Genomic DNA, 15,388 nt, shown 5'->3' with positions numbered 1-15,388 from the left:
CGAGGGCTTCAGCGCGGGTGGAGGTGCAGGGTGCTCACGGGTCAATCCGTGAGGCCCGAGCAGGTGACGGGCGTCGGGGGCCCCCGAGGGGGAGAAGGGGGGCCTAGTGCAAGGAAGGGCACCGACCTTTACGGAGGTGCAGAGGTGAATAAACCATGAACTCGGGACAGGAAGTGGGGAGAGAGAGAGTCATACTTCCCAGATGAGGTGGAGAACGGGGGGCCCTTCTGAGAAACGAGGCTGATGCGAGAGTCATTCCGGGGACGGGCTCTTGAAGCCCAAGCTAAAGAGTTGAGGGTTGGCCGGAAGCCGTAGGTGACGGAGCAGGAGGAAGACGAGCCCAGAACGTGGGGGTGGTTCTGAGTGGATGGCTGGACGGACAGGGGTCGGTGGAGGGGCGGGAGGTAGGGGCTGGGGGGAAAGGACTGACCCCCCGCAGCTGTGGCCTCCCGGCTCCCACACTGGTCCACGGGGAGCCAGGGGCCCTCGGCAGGAGGGACGACCGGACCCTGGGTTAGGGGCGCAGAACCGGCGTCTTCTCTCCATCCCCCACGGCACGCTTTTCCGTGGCACCTGCTGCTGCAGAGTCTGGTGGGATGGCCTTTAGGACACTGGGGTGTTGCACGTGTTCCCGGAACCTCGGACATCTCTGCACCTCCCTGGACGGGTCGTCTGCCTCCTCCCCCAGCAGCCATAGCGCTCCTTGCCGAGCCCTGGCCCTAGGCAGCCACGCCTCAGACGGCCCAGGAAGGCCCACGGAAGCCAGCCTGCTGTCTGGAATCCGGCGGCGGGAGGCGGGGGCGTGGATGGGTGCCTTTCGGAGTCCCCACCCCGGATTCTGGGGCTATCACCCACAGGGCTGGCCTTCGGTGTCCTCAGGGGAAGCTGGTAAAGGCTGCTCACGGAGGCTCCTCCCTGCCTCCCCCACGGAGGGCAGGTAATTATTCTTATATGTTGCTGCCGATTAAACACGCGGAATAGCCTGGAGGAAGGCTCAGGTGTCACCTTTGATGTGCACAAAGGAAGCTGTCTCTGCTCCTGGGGTTCTCACCCATCCATCACTCTCCTGGTGGGTGGAGGGGAAGGGTGGCTCGGGCGTGAGCAGAGCTCAGAGGACCGGTTGGAATCGGCTTTGTCTTAATATCCTCCCTTTGATCTGCTGGGAGGCTGACAGCGAGAGGGGAAGGATCTCATTAGGTGACATAAATCAGAGCTAATGAAACCACGGTCCTCGGACAGACGCAGACTTTCCTGTGTGGGGAGAGGCGGTGAGCGGTGTGGCCCTAACCCTCCCCTCCGCTGAGGGGGGACACAGAGATTAATTAAGGCTCCGTCTCCTGTACCCCCACCCCCGCCCCTGCAGCAAAGCTCGGCTTTAAGCTTCTGGGGGCCTAGACGTCAGCGTCCGCTCTGCCCCCCCGACGCTGTCTGTCACTTTAGGACGCTTCCTCCCGCTGGGGTGCTCGGGGTTCCAACCCCCAAGAGTTTTCACTTCTGGACTCAGCGTCGCGCACACCCCGGGAGGCCGGGCAGTGGGACCCCAGCTCTTCACGAGACCTTGGCCATGACGCGGGGCAGGAGTGGCCGTCCCCCTTGGGGTCTCTGGGCGGCTAAACCGGGCCCTGTCTGTGGGGCAGAGAAGGGTGAGTGCCGTGTGCTCCCCAGTGGACCAGGGCAGGAGGGAAGGGAAACTGGCTCCAGGCCCACCGCCTTCTTTGGCTCCGCCCTCCCTTTGCTCTGTGACCTTGACCGTCCTTGACCCCTTTCCTCCTTGGTTGCGGGGGTCCCTTTCAGCTCTCACCCTGTGACTGGTCTCTTCTCGGTAGGCAGTCCTATGAACAGTGCTGGAAGCGCTCAAAGCTCCATCAAAACAAACAAAAGCCACACAGATGAATGCCCACTTGGGCATTGAATGCCCACTTGGCAAGTTGCAGGGAGAGGACACAGCCCATGCCCCCAGGGGTCTTCCCGTCTGATCAGAGAAAAGCGTGGTAATGGTCAAAAGTCCAGAGCTGGCCTTGGCCTTCCTCCCACCTACACTGAGCATCCTTCCCATCCTTCTGCCCAAAGCTCCCTGCATTCCAAGTCTGTGTCCCAGTTCCAGAAGTTTCTCTCAGAAAGCTATAATCTCCATTGAAATTAAAAGGCTACCTAATAATGTCTGCCAGATTTCTAAAAACACTATCGGCAACTTCCATTCTTTAAAAAAGGAATTGTGTCCAAGTGGTAAAATTCTAATCGTCCTGAAATGCTTGTGGGCCACGGGGGTGGGGTTGGCTGCCTGAAGCCTCTAGGGAATGCTAGGCATGTGTGTCAATTAAAATGAAATAAACATAGAGGCTCCTTTCCTCAGGGGCACCAGCCTCCCTTCAGGTGGTCAAGAGCCGCAGGTGCCCCGGAGGCAGGAGGCGGCAGCCGGCATCATCGGAAGTGCTGTCTCAGAGGGGACCAGAGGCCCCGCCCCCTCGCCCTTCAGAAAACTCTTCCCCTGGGAACCAGCTCAAACGTCACCTCCTCTGTGAGGCCTTACTGGATTTCCCGCAGGCAGAGGGCGGGTCCCAGCTGCAGAGTGTTTTCCACGGGCTCACTTGACCAAGTACCAGCCGTGGGTTTGGAGCCACAGACTTTGGAGTCAGACCCACGGTTTCACCTCTGAGCCCACTTTCCTGCAGGCCAGGTGAGAAGTACGAGCTTCCAACTCCACAGGGCTGGGGTGGAGATTCAACATGCAAGTGTATGTGAAACGCTAGCGCGCCTGGTGGCGACTAGCTCTCAGGAAACACTGGCTGACGTTTTTGTGTTGCTTCATTAAATAATAAATAGTCTGAGAGCTTCGTAGTCTAAGAGAGGGGCTGTGTGCAGCTCACGCTGGAACCCAGAGCCGAGCCCAGGGCTGGCCTAGCCGTCGGCGCTGATGAGCGCTTAGTGTGTTCCGTGCACTCCATCGGATGGAAGGTCTCAGTCCATCGGGATTGAAGTTCATCCACTCCGATGGAATCGAGGGCTAAGGGACTGATACTGGCTGAACTGAGACTCCTGTGATGAGGGGCATCTGGGGAGCCTGGTGGTTGGGGGGCTGCGGTAGTGGCTTTGTGAGAGCCCTGGGAGAGCGCAGAGGCCTTCTCGGGGGGTGGGCGTGCAGGCTGCGGTCTCCCAGGGAGCGGTGAGAGTGTCCATGTGTAGCGATACCTGGGCGACAGCTGGTCGTGTCTGCTTGGTGCCCAGGTGGTGGAGCCCTTCCGGCAAGCCTTCCCCCTGGGAGCCCCATGCCCTCCCGCTGAGGCTGGAGGCCGGCACTGGCGGCGGTGTTGACGTGGGAGACTGGGGCCCACTGCCTGCGGGAGGCCCAGGCACGTCCTTGCGGCTCAGCAGGTGCCAGTCTGTCCCCGAGCCCTCACCTTCACGGTGGCCCCCCGGTGTCAACGGCTGCCTCGTGCACAGGGTCACTGGGTCCAAAGTGGCTGCTTTCTTTCTCTTTTCACCTTCTTTCACCTTTCTTTTTCGTCTTTTCTGCTGGGCCCGCTGGGCCTCAGGGGTGTCAGTCCCTCTCCGCTCCTAAGGGCTGTGTCCTACAACCGCTGGACCTCCACGTGGCGTGGCTCAAAGTTGGAGAGACCCTGCAGCCACTGGAGCAGAATAGACCAGGGGACCCTCCCTGGGGACTGCGCTCAGAGAGCAGGTACCATGCCTGATGCCTTTTGAATGGATACCTGGTGACAACAAGTGGATCAGCTGATGGCCCACTAGGAGCCCCGAATCTGTCCCTCTGTCTTGAGTTTGACTAAGATCTGGTAGGACATAGGAAGGGTTAGAGAAAGAACTTGCAGAGAGGGCCTGTTCGGTCACCCTAGTGCTCTGCGGGCTGTAAGCGACCTTGGTCTCCAAGTGGGAGTGTGCCTCCTGCAGCTCAGAGAGGTGCCGTCCTTATAGGGACCCAGGCTGCTGGAAAGAAGCCCTACGCTTGAGTCCAGCCCTGCCGCTTCCCCGCTTCGGGCAATTCTCCCTCCTTCTCTGGGCTCCTGGCCCTTCTGGTGAGCTGAGTGGGGCGGGAGGCTCCTTCAAGCTCCGAGGGAACAGGGTCTGCGTCTGCACCCCCGCTCTTCCGGTCTCTGTCACTGTCGGTGAGCAGGGTCCCAGCTCCACGTCTTCTGCTGCCACGGGCTCCCAGCTGGGGTCTCTCCTCCCTCCCCTTCTGTCAGCGGGACCAGGCCTCTGCCTGCACCTGCAGGGCTTGGAGAGCAGGGGCCCAGCCCTCCCTCCTGGCCTCCTGGGGGAGCATGGGGAGCCGCTTGGTTCTGGAGAGGCTCCGCGGCTTCCCCAGAGCCCAGGCAGGCCCGGACCGGCCTGTGAGGTGCCTGCTGGCCAGCAGCCTCCCGGGGAGCGGAGCCCAGCCCCCGTGGGAGCTCGGGCTGTTGGCTTTACTCCAGGGCTCCGTGGCATAACTGCCGTCTTCCTCCCTGCCAGAGAGCTGGACCAGCTCCTCAGCTGCGCCCCTCCCCAGAGCAGGGGGCGCCCCGCCCACCCTCGAGCACGGGACCCGGGAGCCGGAACCCAGACTGAGGGGTGGGGGCTGCTTGGAGGACACCCGGCCTGCCAGGGGCTGGGCAGGGTCCGCAGGAGGGTTCCTAGAGGCTAGAGGTTGCTGGGAGCAGGGGGCCGCCCCACACAGGAGAGGGGCAGGGGGAGTGGAAGCCGGTGCCGCTCGGTTTCCTCTCGGCCCCTCCGCACTCCCCTCTGGGCGCCTTGGGGACCCTCCTCCAAGGGGGCTCTGACCTCAGGAGGACCTGAGGCCGCCAGGTGCCGAGCTCCTCCCTGGGCCCCCAGCCCCTCTGCACAGCCTCCTTGTTAGAGAGGCAGCTGGGGGCAGCCTCTGAGCCTGCGTTTTGTGTGCATTTCACCTCCGAGTGGTCTCGGATGGGCGGGGAGTCAGCGTGTACGGCTGAGGAGACCAGCCCAACAGGTTAAATGAGGGATTTGTGAGGAGACCCGGCTGCTAGCCAAGTCCCTGCTCACAGGACCCCCAGGGTGAGAGCTGCCGCATAAGGTGCAGGTACTGCACAGGACCTACTTACTCTACAAAGTTATTCCTGTTTACTGGAAATTTAACCGGGCCTTGTCCCAAATATTGCATGGGACCTACTTATACAGAAAACGATTTGTTATTTACCCGAAATGCAACTCGAAGTGGGCAACATGGATTACTGTGTGGGAAATCCAGCCCTGCTGCCTTGGGTCCGCGGCCCACGCCGAGCCCACCTGTGCCAGGCCCGCCCAGACGCAGGCTCAGGCCTGACCGACCTCGCCCGCGACTGTCCCAGCTCCAACACTTGCCCGTTTGCTGGATTCCCCCTTCGGCACGTCCCTGTCCCCAAGCATCGGGGCAGGGTGGGAGGTGCTGCCGACACTTCCTCTGCTCTCAGCCTCCCCCAGCCCCCACTGCCCCCCCGACCCCCTGCCTACGGCCTGAAGCTTGTGAGCTGTGGACGGAGGCGGGGTGTTCTCCTTGGTCCAGCCCAGCCCTTCCCTGTGAATGGGAGGGCCGACCAGGGAGAGGTGGCCCTTCTCAGCCCTCCTGCCCCTGGGCTGCACCCAGCGCAGCAGCAGGACTAATCAGGGCCGTGGTGACCTGTGAAAGCGGGCACAGGCGTGTGTGAGGGCACACGTGTGTGCTCACACGTACGCGCACAGAGGCAGCCCCCAGACGCCAAGCTCACCGAGTGAAGGCCGCCCCCCTGCCCAGTCCCGGCTCGCGTCCGGCTACCCGCCTCTGTCCTCTGTCCTTCAGCGGGACGCTTCCCCGGGCGCTCAGGTCCTCACCCTCCTCCCGCCCCCAGGACTGGTGTCGCGGGGGGTGAGGCACGTGGATTTGGGCTCAGACACCTGGGTGGAACCCCAGCTCTCTAGCGACCTTGGTCCCTCTGTGAAACGCACGCTCAGAGCCCCTCATGGCATTGCTGCCAGGATGCGGATCACACGCCTGGTACCGACCTGGCCTAGGACGAGGGCTCGTAAGTGGGAGCAATGACGCTGCGGGGTCACGGTTGTCCCTGGAGGGGGAGCACCCCTGCCTCGGGGACCCAGGCTCCCTGGAAAGGCAGCGGCCGAGAGCCAGGCTGCAGCCCCGCGCAACCCCCCGTGTCCCACGGGGAGGGGGGCTTATGGATTTGACCTCCTAAGGGATGATGAAGTCCGTGCCCGCTTCGCATCCACACTGGCCCTGTGTCCCCTGCCTGAGGCCCTCATTCATGAGCCCCACCCGCCACTGTCCGGGCCTAAATCCTACCTTCCTTAAGGCCGTTTGTGCAGCTGCGGTCTATGTGGTCTAAGTGGGACTCAGGGCTCAGCTTCCTGCCCACGGTCTCTGGGAAAGCTGGAACCAAGGTGCTGCCCCACTGGGGGTCTCCCCAGGCCCATGAAGAGCCTCCGGGCATCTGCTGGGGTCTCTGTGGACGGGAGCGAGGTGAGGGTGAGAGCCTCACCACGGTGGAACGGGTGTCAGAGCAAGACCACGCCCGGTAGGAAGGTCTGTCCGGGTCCCCTCGGCCAACCCCAGGCTGGGGAGTCGCTCCCCTGTTTATTTGAGGACACTGCTGTCTGTGAACGGTGTGTCGTGGAGGGTGTGGGAGATGACATACCCAGGAGCAGGTGCTGGAGCCCGGGGCCTGGAGTGATGGGTGACTGAACCGCAGAGCAAGGCCCCAGGGCCAGCCGAGCACTGACCACAGGACGAAACGTCTGGCTCCCCTTTCAGGCTCCCTCTCCCGTCCAGCTGTCCCTGCTGCCGACCAGAGCGTCAGAAGCTCTGGAAGGCCTGGCTCGGTGCTTGGGAGACATTAATGTGCTTATGACCCAACCGATGACCTGGGAGTCAGGTTGGAATTCAGGTTCTGATGCAGAAAGTCTGGGACGGGGCCTCAGACTCTGCCTTTCCGACCAGCTCCTCGGTGGTGCTGAGCTTAGGGTCTGTGGACCACACTGCCAGAGGACGATCTGCTGCACCACTGATGCCCGGGGCCAGGGGCGGGCGCTGCGGGGGGGGGGGCGATGACGGAGCCGGTGTGGCCAAGCCTGCTCGATGGGGTGGAGAGGCGGTGTGTGAGTGCGGGGTGCGGGAGACGGTGGATGGGGCAGAGGGAGGAGCTCCAGGTTGGTACAGGGATCGGCGAGGCGTGTGGACGCGGGAGCGTGCTGGCGGTACGGCATGACGGTTAGAGGTGTGTTATCTGCAGCTGGATTGCCTGAGCCTGAATCCCAGCTGCACCGCTTCCTAGACGTGTGACCTGGCGCAAGTAACTTAACCCCTCTGTGCCTCACTGTTCTCATTTGCAGAATGAGAACCTCACAGGCTGTGAAATTAAATGACTTGATACATCCAGTGCCCCGGAACATAGCAAGTGCACGCTTGGTGGACGGGGCCTCCGACTGTATGAGGATGACGCTTCAGGCGCCGCCTCCGACGGTCTGTGGTGGCGCGCTGGGCAGGGGCGTGAGGTGAAGGGGCGTCCCGTGCGGGGCACTTTGCTGGGCATGCTAAAGGCTCCTAGAACTGCCGGGGGCGGTCCCCGTGCCAGGGGGCTTGCCAGGCCGGCACCGTGACATCCCCGGTCAGGGCAGCAGGGGCTCCTTCAGGAGAGGACCCTTTGGGGTCTGGACCCTGCAGTGGTCATTTCACCCCTCGAGCTCCCACGGACGTGCCTGTCCTTCTCTGGGCGAGGTGCGTGTGCAGAGCACCTGTCTTTTCGCCCATCTGCCCGCCTCCAGGCTGGCCCCTCCTCAACACCAGAAACCTGGCCACGTCCTTCTTTGTTTACGACCCTCCCTGGCTCCCCGTTTCCCTGACACAACACAGAATCGCTGGCAGGGCCCTCAAGCTCCAGCCCTGCCTGCCTCGCCGGCTGCACCTGCCCTGCTCCCTCCGGCTTCCCCTTGCCCTTCCTGAAGCCCCGCCTGGGCCTGGCTGCTTGGGTCCCCTGCAAGATGCTCTCTTTCCCACACACCGCCCTCCTCCACTGGCTGATTCCTCCTCTTCGGCCAGGTCTCCACGTAACATCACCTCCACCTGGAGGCCACTCCCAACGCCTCCCCAGCCATCACACTGCGCTGGAACGTCTTCCGACCTTCCCACTGAGCTGTGAAGGGCGGGGACACCGTCCTCTTCGTAGCCGATGCTTATCCAGCACTTTGCAAATTGTCTGTACATAGAGACATCTAGGGCACTCTTTAGAAAGAGATTCCAGGCCCCACCCTGGCCTTCCGAGCCAGGCCATCCTGGGAAGGCTCCTGGAGCCTGTTCCCACCTGTGGTCCCCAGGTCACCAGCACAGTCAGACCATCGAGGGTCTGACGACAGTGACCGAGTGACAGGCACTCACCGAAGGGTCTGTGGCCGTCAGGTCAGGTCTGATGTGGGTGGAGATCTTTCCTAGTTGCAGCTTTCGGGGCCTGTCCTGGTCGGTTTGCTCTCCCATCCAAGGCTCCTGTGTCTGCCTGTTCACCCACAGCTCCCCTGCTGGTGAGCCTGGGGGTTTCTCCCGGGGCTGGGAGGCACACTGGTGAAACGGCTCAGGGAACAGACAGAAGCACTGCCGGCTGTCGACACGTGGGCTCGTGCTGCTGGGACGGAAGAAAGGCACCTCCGCCACCGCCCAGTCTTCCTTAGGGTCAGCGTGACGGGGCCTTCGGGCCTGTGTGGTTGAGGGCTGGCGTTTCCGTGACGTAGGTGCCATCTGCCCGCACGGAGGACCAGGCCTCAGTGCAAAGCCCCTCAAGACAGCAAAGTCCAGGGGCAGATCCACGGCCACAGGCCAGCTTGTCTCGTCCCTGTGGGACCAGCTGCATGGGGTGATGGGGCTTCAGCCCGAGCCCTGGACCAGGAGGCGCATTGGTCAGGGACATCGTGGCTGGGGCACGGCTGTGAAAAGCTGGCGCGGGCTGTCTCCTTGTCCTGCTGGCCGCCAAGAGTGTCGAGACCTCACACCAGAAGTCCTCTGCCACCGTGGACCCTCTGGCTGTGGACAGACTGGACCGTCCACCACCCGTCTGCCTGTTCTGACATCCAGGAGCCTCCCGTAGGCCATCAGCCAAGAAGGGAGCCCCGTCCAACACCCGGGCCCCTGAGCCGGGGAGCAGGGTCTCCAGGGCCGAGCAGTAGGGAGCGGCCTGTGGTTTTGAGGAGGTGTTTCCTTTGGCCACGTCCAGGGAGGAGCTGTCCCCGTGTCCGTGGTGGGAACATCTCTGTTATCCGGCCTCAGAGTGGACGGGGCTGGGGAGAACAGCGTCCCCAGAGCAGGGAGCCGCAGCACAGATGAGGAACTTGAGCGTGGCAGGGGGAACGCTGTTGTCCACAACCGGGCTGTGGGTCCAGTCTTGCGTCACCGACGGGAATGCAGGGCGGAAAGGGCCAAGAGCTGCGGCTTGGAGCCGAGGTGAACCCCGGGGTCCCTTATTCCCAGGCACCTCGGAGGCTGCACTGGCCCAGCACTGACCCTCCCCTCTCTCCACCAGGCGCCTCGATGCCAACCTCATCTCCCTGGTCCCGGACAGGAGCTTCGAGGGGCTGTCCTCCCTCCGCCACCTGTGGCTGGACGACAACGCGCTCACCGAGATCCCCGTCAGGGCCCTCGGCAATCTCCGCGCCCTGCAGGCCGTGACCCTGGCCCTGAACCGAATAGGCCACATCCCCGACTACGCCTTCCGGAACCTGTCCAGCCTCGTGGTGCTGTGAGTGCTGCCCCTCCCCCCACCCGCACGGCTTCGCTCTTGGCTGTGTCCCTGAGGCTTCCGAACCTTCTGGTCTGCGTTTCCCCTCCTGACGTGAGGATGACCATCTCCTGTTGATCCTGTGGGGCCATTGTGAGGCCAGGCGACAGAAGAAGTGCTCTGAGAGGCTGGAAGAGAGGAATTAAGCCGCGATTCCCTCTGCTATTATGTGCAAATATTGTAACTATACTGTACTAATGGGAATGCATGCCCAGAATCTCCTGAATGGTTTCCACCATGTTTGACAGTCGGGCAATGGGTGGATGCAGTCTTGTGCTTTGGCACAGGGGTGGGATAAGCTCACCTCATCCCCAGGCCTGGAGAAGGAGAGAGGAGCCAGCGCTGTAATTAGACAGCAGAGCCCCGACGGGTAATTCCCTGGGAGGTAGCATCTCTGGCAGGAACTGGAGCCCGGGGTTAACTCTGTCCTCCCCCCACCATCCCCCCGGGGAACTTTGGAGTGCAAAGTTCACAGGGTAATTGCCAAGGGCTTGGAGGTCACGTGTAATTGCTTTGGGTTACATCCTAATTGCCGTGGGGACGTAAGGCCTCCCCTGCTCTTGGAAATCTGGTATGATTCTCCAAACCAGGGAGCGGACGAGGCATGAGTTTGTCTACTTCTCTGTCCTGGGAGACCGGAGAAGCGGGACCAGCATCCTTCTGAACCCCATCCTCCGTCAGCACGGCCACATGGTCCTCCTCGTGGGCGCCAGTGAGGGGTACTGACTGCGGCGGAACAGAACGGGGCAGCTGATTGCAGCTTTGGTGATGCCCCGTGACATCGTGATGGTCCCTGGGAATAAACGGCGTCAGGTCTCTCAGAGACAAGACTACTGGAAAAATGCAGGCCTCACGATGGGCCCCCGACGAGCGAGCAGCGGGGGGTGTACGGAGCCCCGTGGGGGCCCTGCAGAGTGCAGGGGTGGAGAGCCGGCCGCTGCCTCAGAGGCTGGCGGGCCAGTCCCAGTAGCAGGATGCTGGTGGGAAGGACAGCAGCGCTGAGTCCTTAACTCAGGCCGAGGGGACCGGACGCTGAGTCAGGCTCGTCTCGGGGCTCAGGGCGGCCAAAGCAGCTGGAGGAGGGAAGTGGGGGCCTGCTGGGCCGGAAAGTTGGCTTCGAGTAGGCAGGTGAAGAGCAGGGGCTCCAAGCAGGTGTCAGCAAAGACCCGGGGGCGTCGGGCTGCTGGCTGAGGCGAGCGTGCCAGTGAGGCCGGAGAGAAGGCCGGGCAGGTGCGTCTGCGGGCTCAGAGTCAGAGCAGGAGTCCGGCTGTGGCCTGCGTGGGGCAGGGGAGGCTGGAGGCGAGAAGGGGGTTGGGAGTCTGGTTTGAAGAACGGGCGGGAACAGGGGAGACTGGATCTAGGAGGCAAAGTCCAGCTTAGGGAGGAATCAGGCGTGGCCCTGAGGGACGTTGCGAAGGAAGAATCTATCCGACTTGAGGTTTTCACAGGGTGGGAGGCCAAGGTCGGGGGCGCGAGTGGGGGAGTTCGGCTACCGCGGATCCAGGAGGGGCCGGGGGTCTCACCGGGCACAGGAGGGGAGGGGCCCAGGGGCCCACGATGCTGAGAGAGGAGAAGGCCCAGAAGCATTGCCCCTGCCCTTCAGGTCCTCTGGCCCTGGGACGGGGGACATAGGCTGCCGCGGCCGGTGACCTCGCAGGGCAGAGTGGGCTGGAGAAAGCCGTCCAGGACCTAGGGCTGAGCTGCAGCAAAGCGCAGAGGCAGAGTCAAGAAGGTGGGTGGACGGGGGTGTGGCCGGAGGCGTGAGGCAACCAGCGGGTGGAGAGGGCCTTCGTTTCATCCCGAACGCTGGGCCTTGGTCAGGCTGCTCTGCGCGGCCCTGCGGGGACCGAGGGGCGCTGAACTGGACAGCAGTGCTGTCCTGTGTGGGGTCTCATCTCTTCCTCTGGACCATAAGCCCCAACAGGCTGGCCTGCAGAAGGCGCTCGGGACGCCTGGGGTGACCCAGTCGTCGTCTGGAGGCCTGGGCTGCACGGTCAGAAGCTGAGACGCTGTGGACCAGAGGCGCTGGCGGGGCTGGGGGATGGGGTGGGGACGGAGATGAGCTTCAGCGGAAGGTGCGGGAAAGGGGAGTTTGGTGACAGCGAAGGAAGCATGCGGGGGAGGGGCTCGTTCCCAGAGGCCGGGGCTGTGTTCTCTCTTCAAACCCAAGCCCCTGCGGTGGGTCTGTCTGCCTCCTGGGCATGGAGCAGGTGGGGAAGGACCCCCTTCTCTCGAGACCCCCGGCCCTGCGCACCATGTAGGATGGGGTCTGCCTGTTGCCATCTGAACGTCTTGGAGGCCAGTCTGATTTCTTCCCCATGTACGTGATTTCCTTTTCCTTCCTGAAGATGTTTTCTAATCCTTGAACTTTAATAGCTTCACTAGAATATGACACAGTGTGGAATTTTCTGCCTCCAATTTTCCTGAAACAATGTATGCTTTGACCTGCGGATTTCATTCTTTATTGTAGAGAGTTTTCTTTTGTGTTGCATTTTGAATACGTCTTTGTCTCATGTCTGGATCCTGGCCCTCAGAGACATCAATAGCCCAGTGTTAACTCACATCGATTAGTTTCCAGCTGTTTTAGCCTTTCGCTCTCATGCAGCCAAGCTCACCGTTTTAGCTCAGGCTTTTTCTCTGACACCCATTCCACTGCCAGCAGTGTCTATACTGTTCCTTGTCTCAAACTTATTGAGTAGCTTTTCATTATTATTATTATTTTATTTATTTATTTTTGGCCGTGTTGGGTTTTTGTTGCTGGGCGCTGGCTTTTTCTAGGCGGCGAGCGGGAGCTACTCTTTGTTGCGGCGCGCGGGCTTCTAATTGCGGCGGCTTCTCTTGTTGCGGAGCACGGGCTCTAGGCGCGTGGGCTTCAGTAGTTGTGGCACGTGGGCTCAGTAGTTGTGGTGCACGGGCTCAGTAGTTTTGGCTCGTGGGCTCTAGAGCACAGAATCAGTAGATGTGGCACATGGGCTTCATTGCTCCACGGCATGTGGGATCTTCCTGGACCAGGGATCTGGGAACCAGTTGGGATCCGGTCGCTGAGCCCACCTGTGGCCCCTGCATTGGCAGGCGGATTCTTGACCACTGCACCACCAGGGAAGCCCTACTGACTGTTTTTTTACTGATGTATTTTTGGTCCTCAATTCATTTCCTTTCTCTACAATGTCATTTTCGCTTTCACTTAGAAACGCTGTGTTTGAAATGTTTTGCTGGGTAGTTTTGCAGCAGAAGGCAGCTGTGATAATGTCTTGCTGCTCGTGCATCCGTTAGTTTTCTTCTAGGCTTGGGACTTCACCGGGCCCGGGCATCTCTCTTCTGCTCTTCCTGTTGTATGTTTGCACAATTGCCATGTGATTTCACTTTCTGGCTTCTGCTGGGACAGCTGCATCACCTCGGCCCCCTCGGCTCTCCCCCAAGGCTGTAGTTTGTGGGCCAGAGCGGTGGGTAAATGAGGGCCCACCCGCCTGTGGGTGCCCAGGTGCGCTGGTGCAGGTAGGGTGGTCCCTCGGCAGGGTCAGGTTGTGGTAAATGCAGGAATTCGCTCCCTCCACGCAGGCATTCCCTTGGGCTTCAGGTCGTCTCCTCAATGCATGAGGAGCCCGGAGCCTTCATTTTACTTTCCCTTCCCCTCTTCCCTGGGAAGCCAGCAGTGGGGAGGGAGAAGGACATCCACAGCCGCCTCTCTTCAGATTTGGGGCTGCAGGGAGAATCCTCAGGATCCTGTTTTCTCACCAGTTCAGTTTCTGACGAGGACGCTTCCTTGGCCACGGTCTTTGCTGTTTATTTACGTTATGTCTCTGCCCTTGCTCTGCTGCTGCTGGTAGTATTTGGGGTGGGGCAGGGGGCCTGTCTCTGCTGCTTTTGCTCCTCTCACTAGGAATTGGGGGAAGAATATTCTGTCACCCGTCCCCATCTCCGAGCTGGCCCACAGCTCACTCCGGCTGTAACGGAAAGCTCCCCTTTAGTGACACGCTGTCCGCAGTGGTTTGCTGCTGGCTCCCCCAGTTGTGTCTGGCCCCTGACCCAGGCGGCTGTGGGTCCCGTAGAGGAAGCCCCAGCTGGGGCCCCGACATCGGGCCTCTCCCCTCAAGCCTGGTGGGAGCCTGGTGGGAGCCTTCTTCACCTCGGCCTGTGGAATGCCTCCGGTTTTCTCCTTCGATAGGAAGTCTGAACGGCGTAGCCCCTGGCCACTCCAGCCTTGGAGATTGTGGCTTCCGAAGTCCATCTTGGCCCGTCGGTTTGTCCCTGGAGACAAAGGCTGACCCTCTGGAGTCACTGTCCATGCCTCCCCCACAAGCGCGTCTGCTTCCCCGCCGCAGCCCGATGCAGCACGCACCTGTCCTGACCCGCCTCTCCTCCCACACAGGCATCTCCATAACAACCACATCGAGCATCTGGGGACCCACAGCTTCGAGGGGCTGCACAACCTGGAGACTCTGTGAGTGCCGGGGTGGGGGGTCTGTCCTGCTGGGGACAGCAGTCCTGGCATGGGGTGGTGGAGGGGAAGCAGCAGGACTGGGGTGCCGGGGCGTGGCCTTTCTCTGGAGTGTCGCTCCCAGTGGGTTCCGCGCTCCTTCAGGGGGTGGGCTGTGCCCCCTGGGAGTTCAGGGTGGCCCTGCCCGCAGAGAGACCAGGACAATGAGATCTTAGACAGAGATGGAACTGCGAGGAGAGTGAGGATACTAAGCCTGGAAGTGGAGGGCTCGGGGTGGGGCGGGACTGGCTTGGCAGCAGTGACCCCCAGCCCCCCCACCGTGGGAGAGCGGCTGCTGACCGGGGTGGGGGGGCGGGGGGGAGGGTCTCCGGCTGCTCTAACTCGCGGAAAGCCTGGCAGGAGGCGCCCGTTCAGCGCCCAAGCTGTGGACTCTGGAAAAGCCACATTATTTACCCATGATCATCCTGGAATTCAGCTGCGGTCAGAAGGCACCCAAGCCCTCAGCACCTCCTCTGCGGTCCCGCGGCCCCCGCAGAGCGGGCGGGATGCACCCCCCTGGAGCCAACAGCCGGCCCACGGGAGGGGAGGGGCCGCACCTTAGCGCCGGCCGCAGGCCTGGGAGGGCACGGGGCAGAGCAGGACCCCAGGCCAGCAAGGGTGAGCCCGCGACGCACGGTGCTGCCTCCCCCCAGCACACGAAGTGGCGTTCCTGAGGGGAGGGGTTTGCAAGCATCCGAAGCGGCAGAGGAGAAAACGTGGGAGACAAGCTGTGACCTGAGAAGGGGGGCTGGGCTGGGGCCTCTGCGCGGGGCCGGGCTGTCTGCCTTTGTGGCCACAGAGGGAAGCGGACAGGAGGTGGGGACCACAGCTCCGGGCTGTCCTGGGCTCTCTGGATGGGGCACAGATCTTCCAGCCTCTCCACCTTCAACCCGATGCCCGGTGGGCTGGGGGCCCCAGCCTGGGGTCAGGAAAGCTGGGCATCTCCTTGCCACTGCACGTGGCTTGGGCTGCGTGCCCCCTCGCCCCCCGCCAGCTGTCACGGGCAGCCAGACAGTTAAACGGGACAGTCTAGGCGGCTCGGTCACGTGCTGGGAAATGGATGTCTGGGGAGCTGGCGGGGCCGCCCGGAGTTACCCTCCGTGGGGACGGAGCACACCTGGGGGGTTAACCGAGAAAACCCACCGAACCCCCA

The 15,388-nt window shown here is 62.0% G+C and overlaps 1 protein-coding gene across 1 annotated transcript in view; it reads left to right on the top strand.

Annotated features, from left to right (window-relative positions):
* LGR6 (leucine rich repeat containing G protein-coupled receptor 6) overlaps nt 1-15,388 on the top strand; it is a gene marked incomplete at both ends in the record, with an annotated part of 100,266 nt that overhangs the window by 49,110 nt on the left and 35,768 nt on the right. Inside the window, 2 exons of the mRNA XM_082647204.1 lie at nt 9,504-9,719; nt 14,128-14,199. Coding sequence (XP_082503330.1) covers nt 9,504-9,719; nt 14,128-14,199 — 288 coding nt within the window. The remainder of the gene's footprint in view (nt 1-9,503; nt 9,720-14,127; nt 14,200-15,388) is intronic.

The sequence above is a fragment of the Grampus griseus genome (genome assembly GCF_964374135.1).
Source record: "Grampus griseus genome assembly, chromosome: 1".
Taxonomy (NCBI): Eukaryota; Metazoa; Chordata; class Mammalia; order Artiodactyla; family Delphinidae; genus Grampus; species Grampus griseus.
The sequence above is the reverse complement of the archived record's forward strand: the minus strand, read 5'-3'. Positions and strand labels throughout refer to the sequence as shown.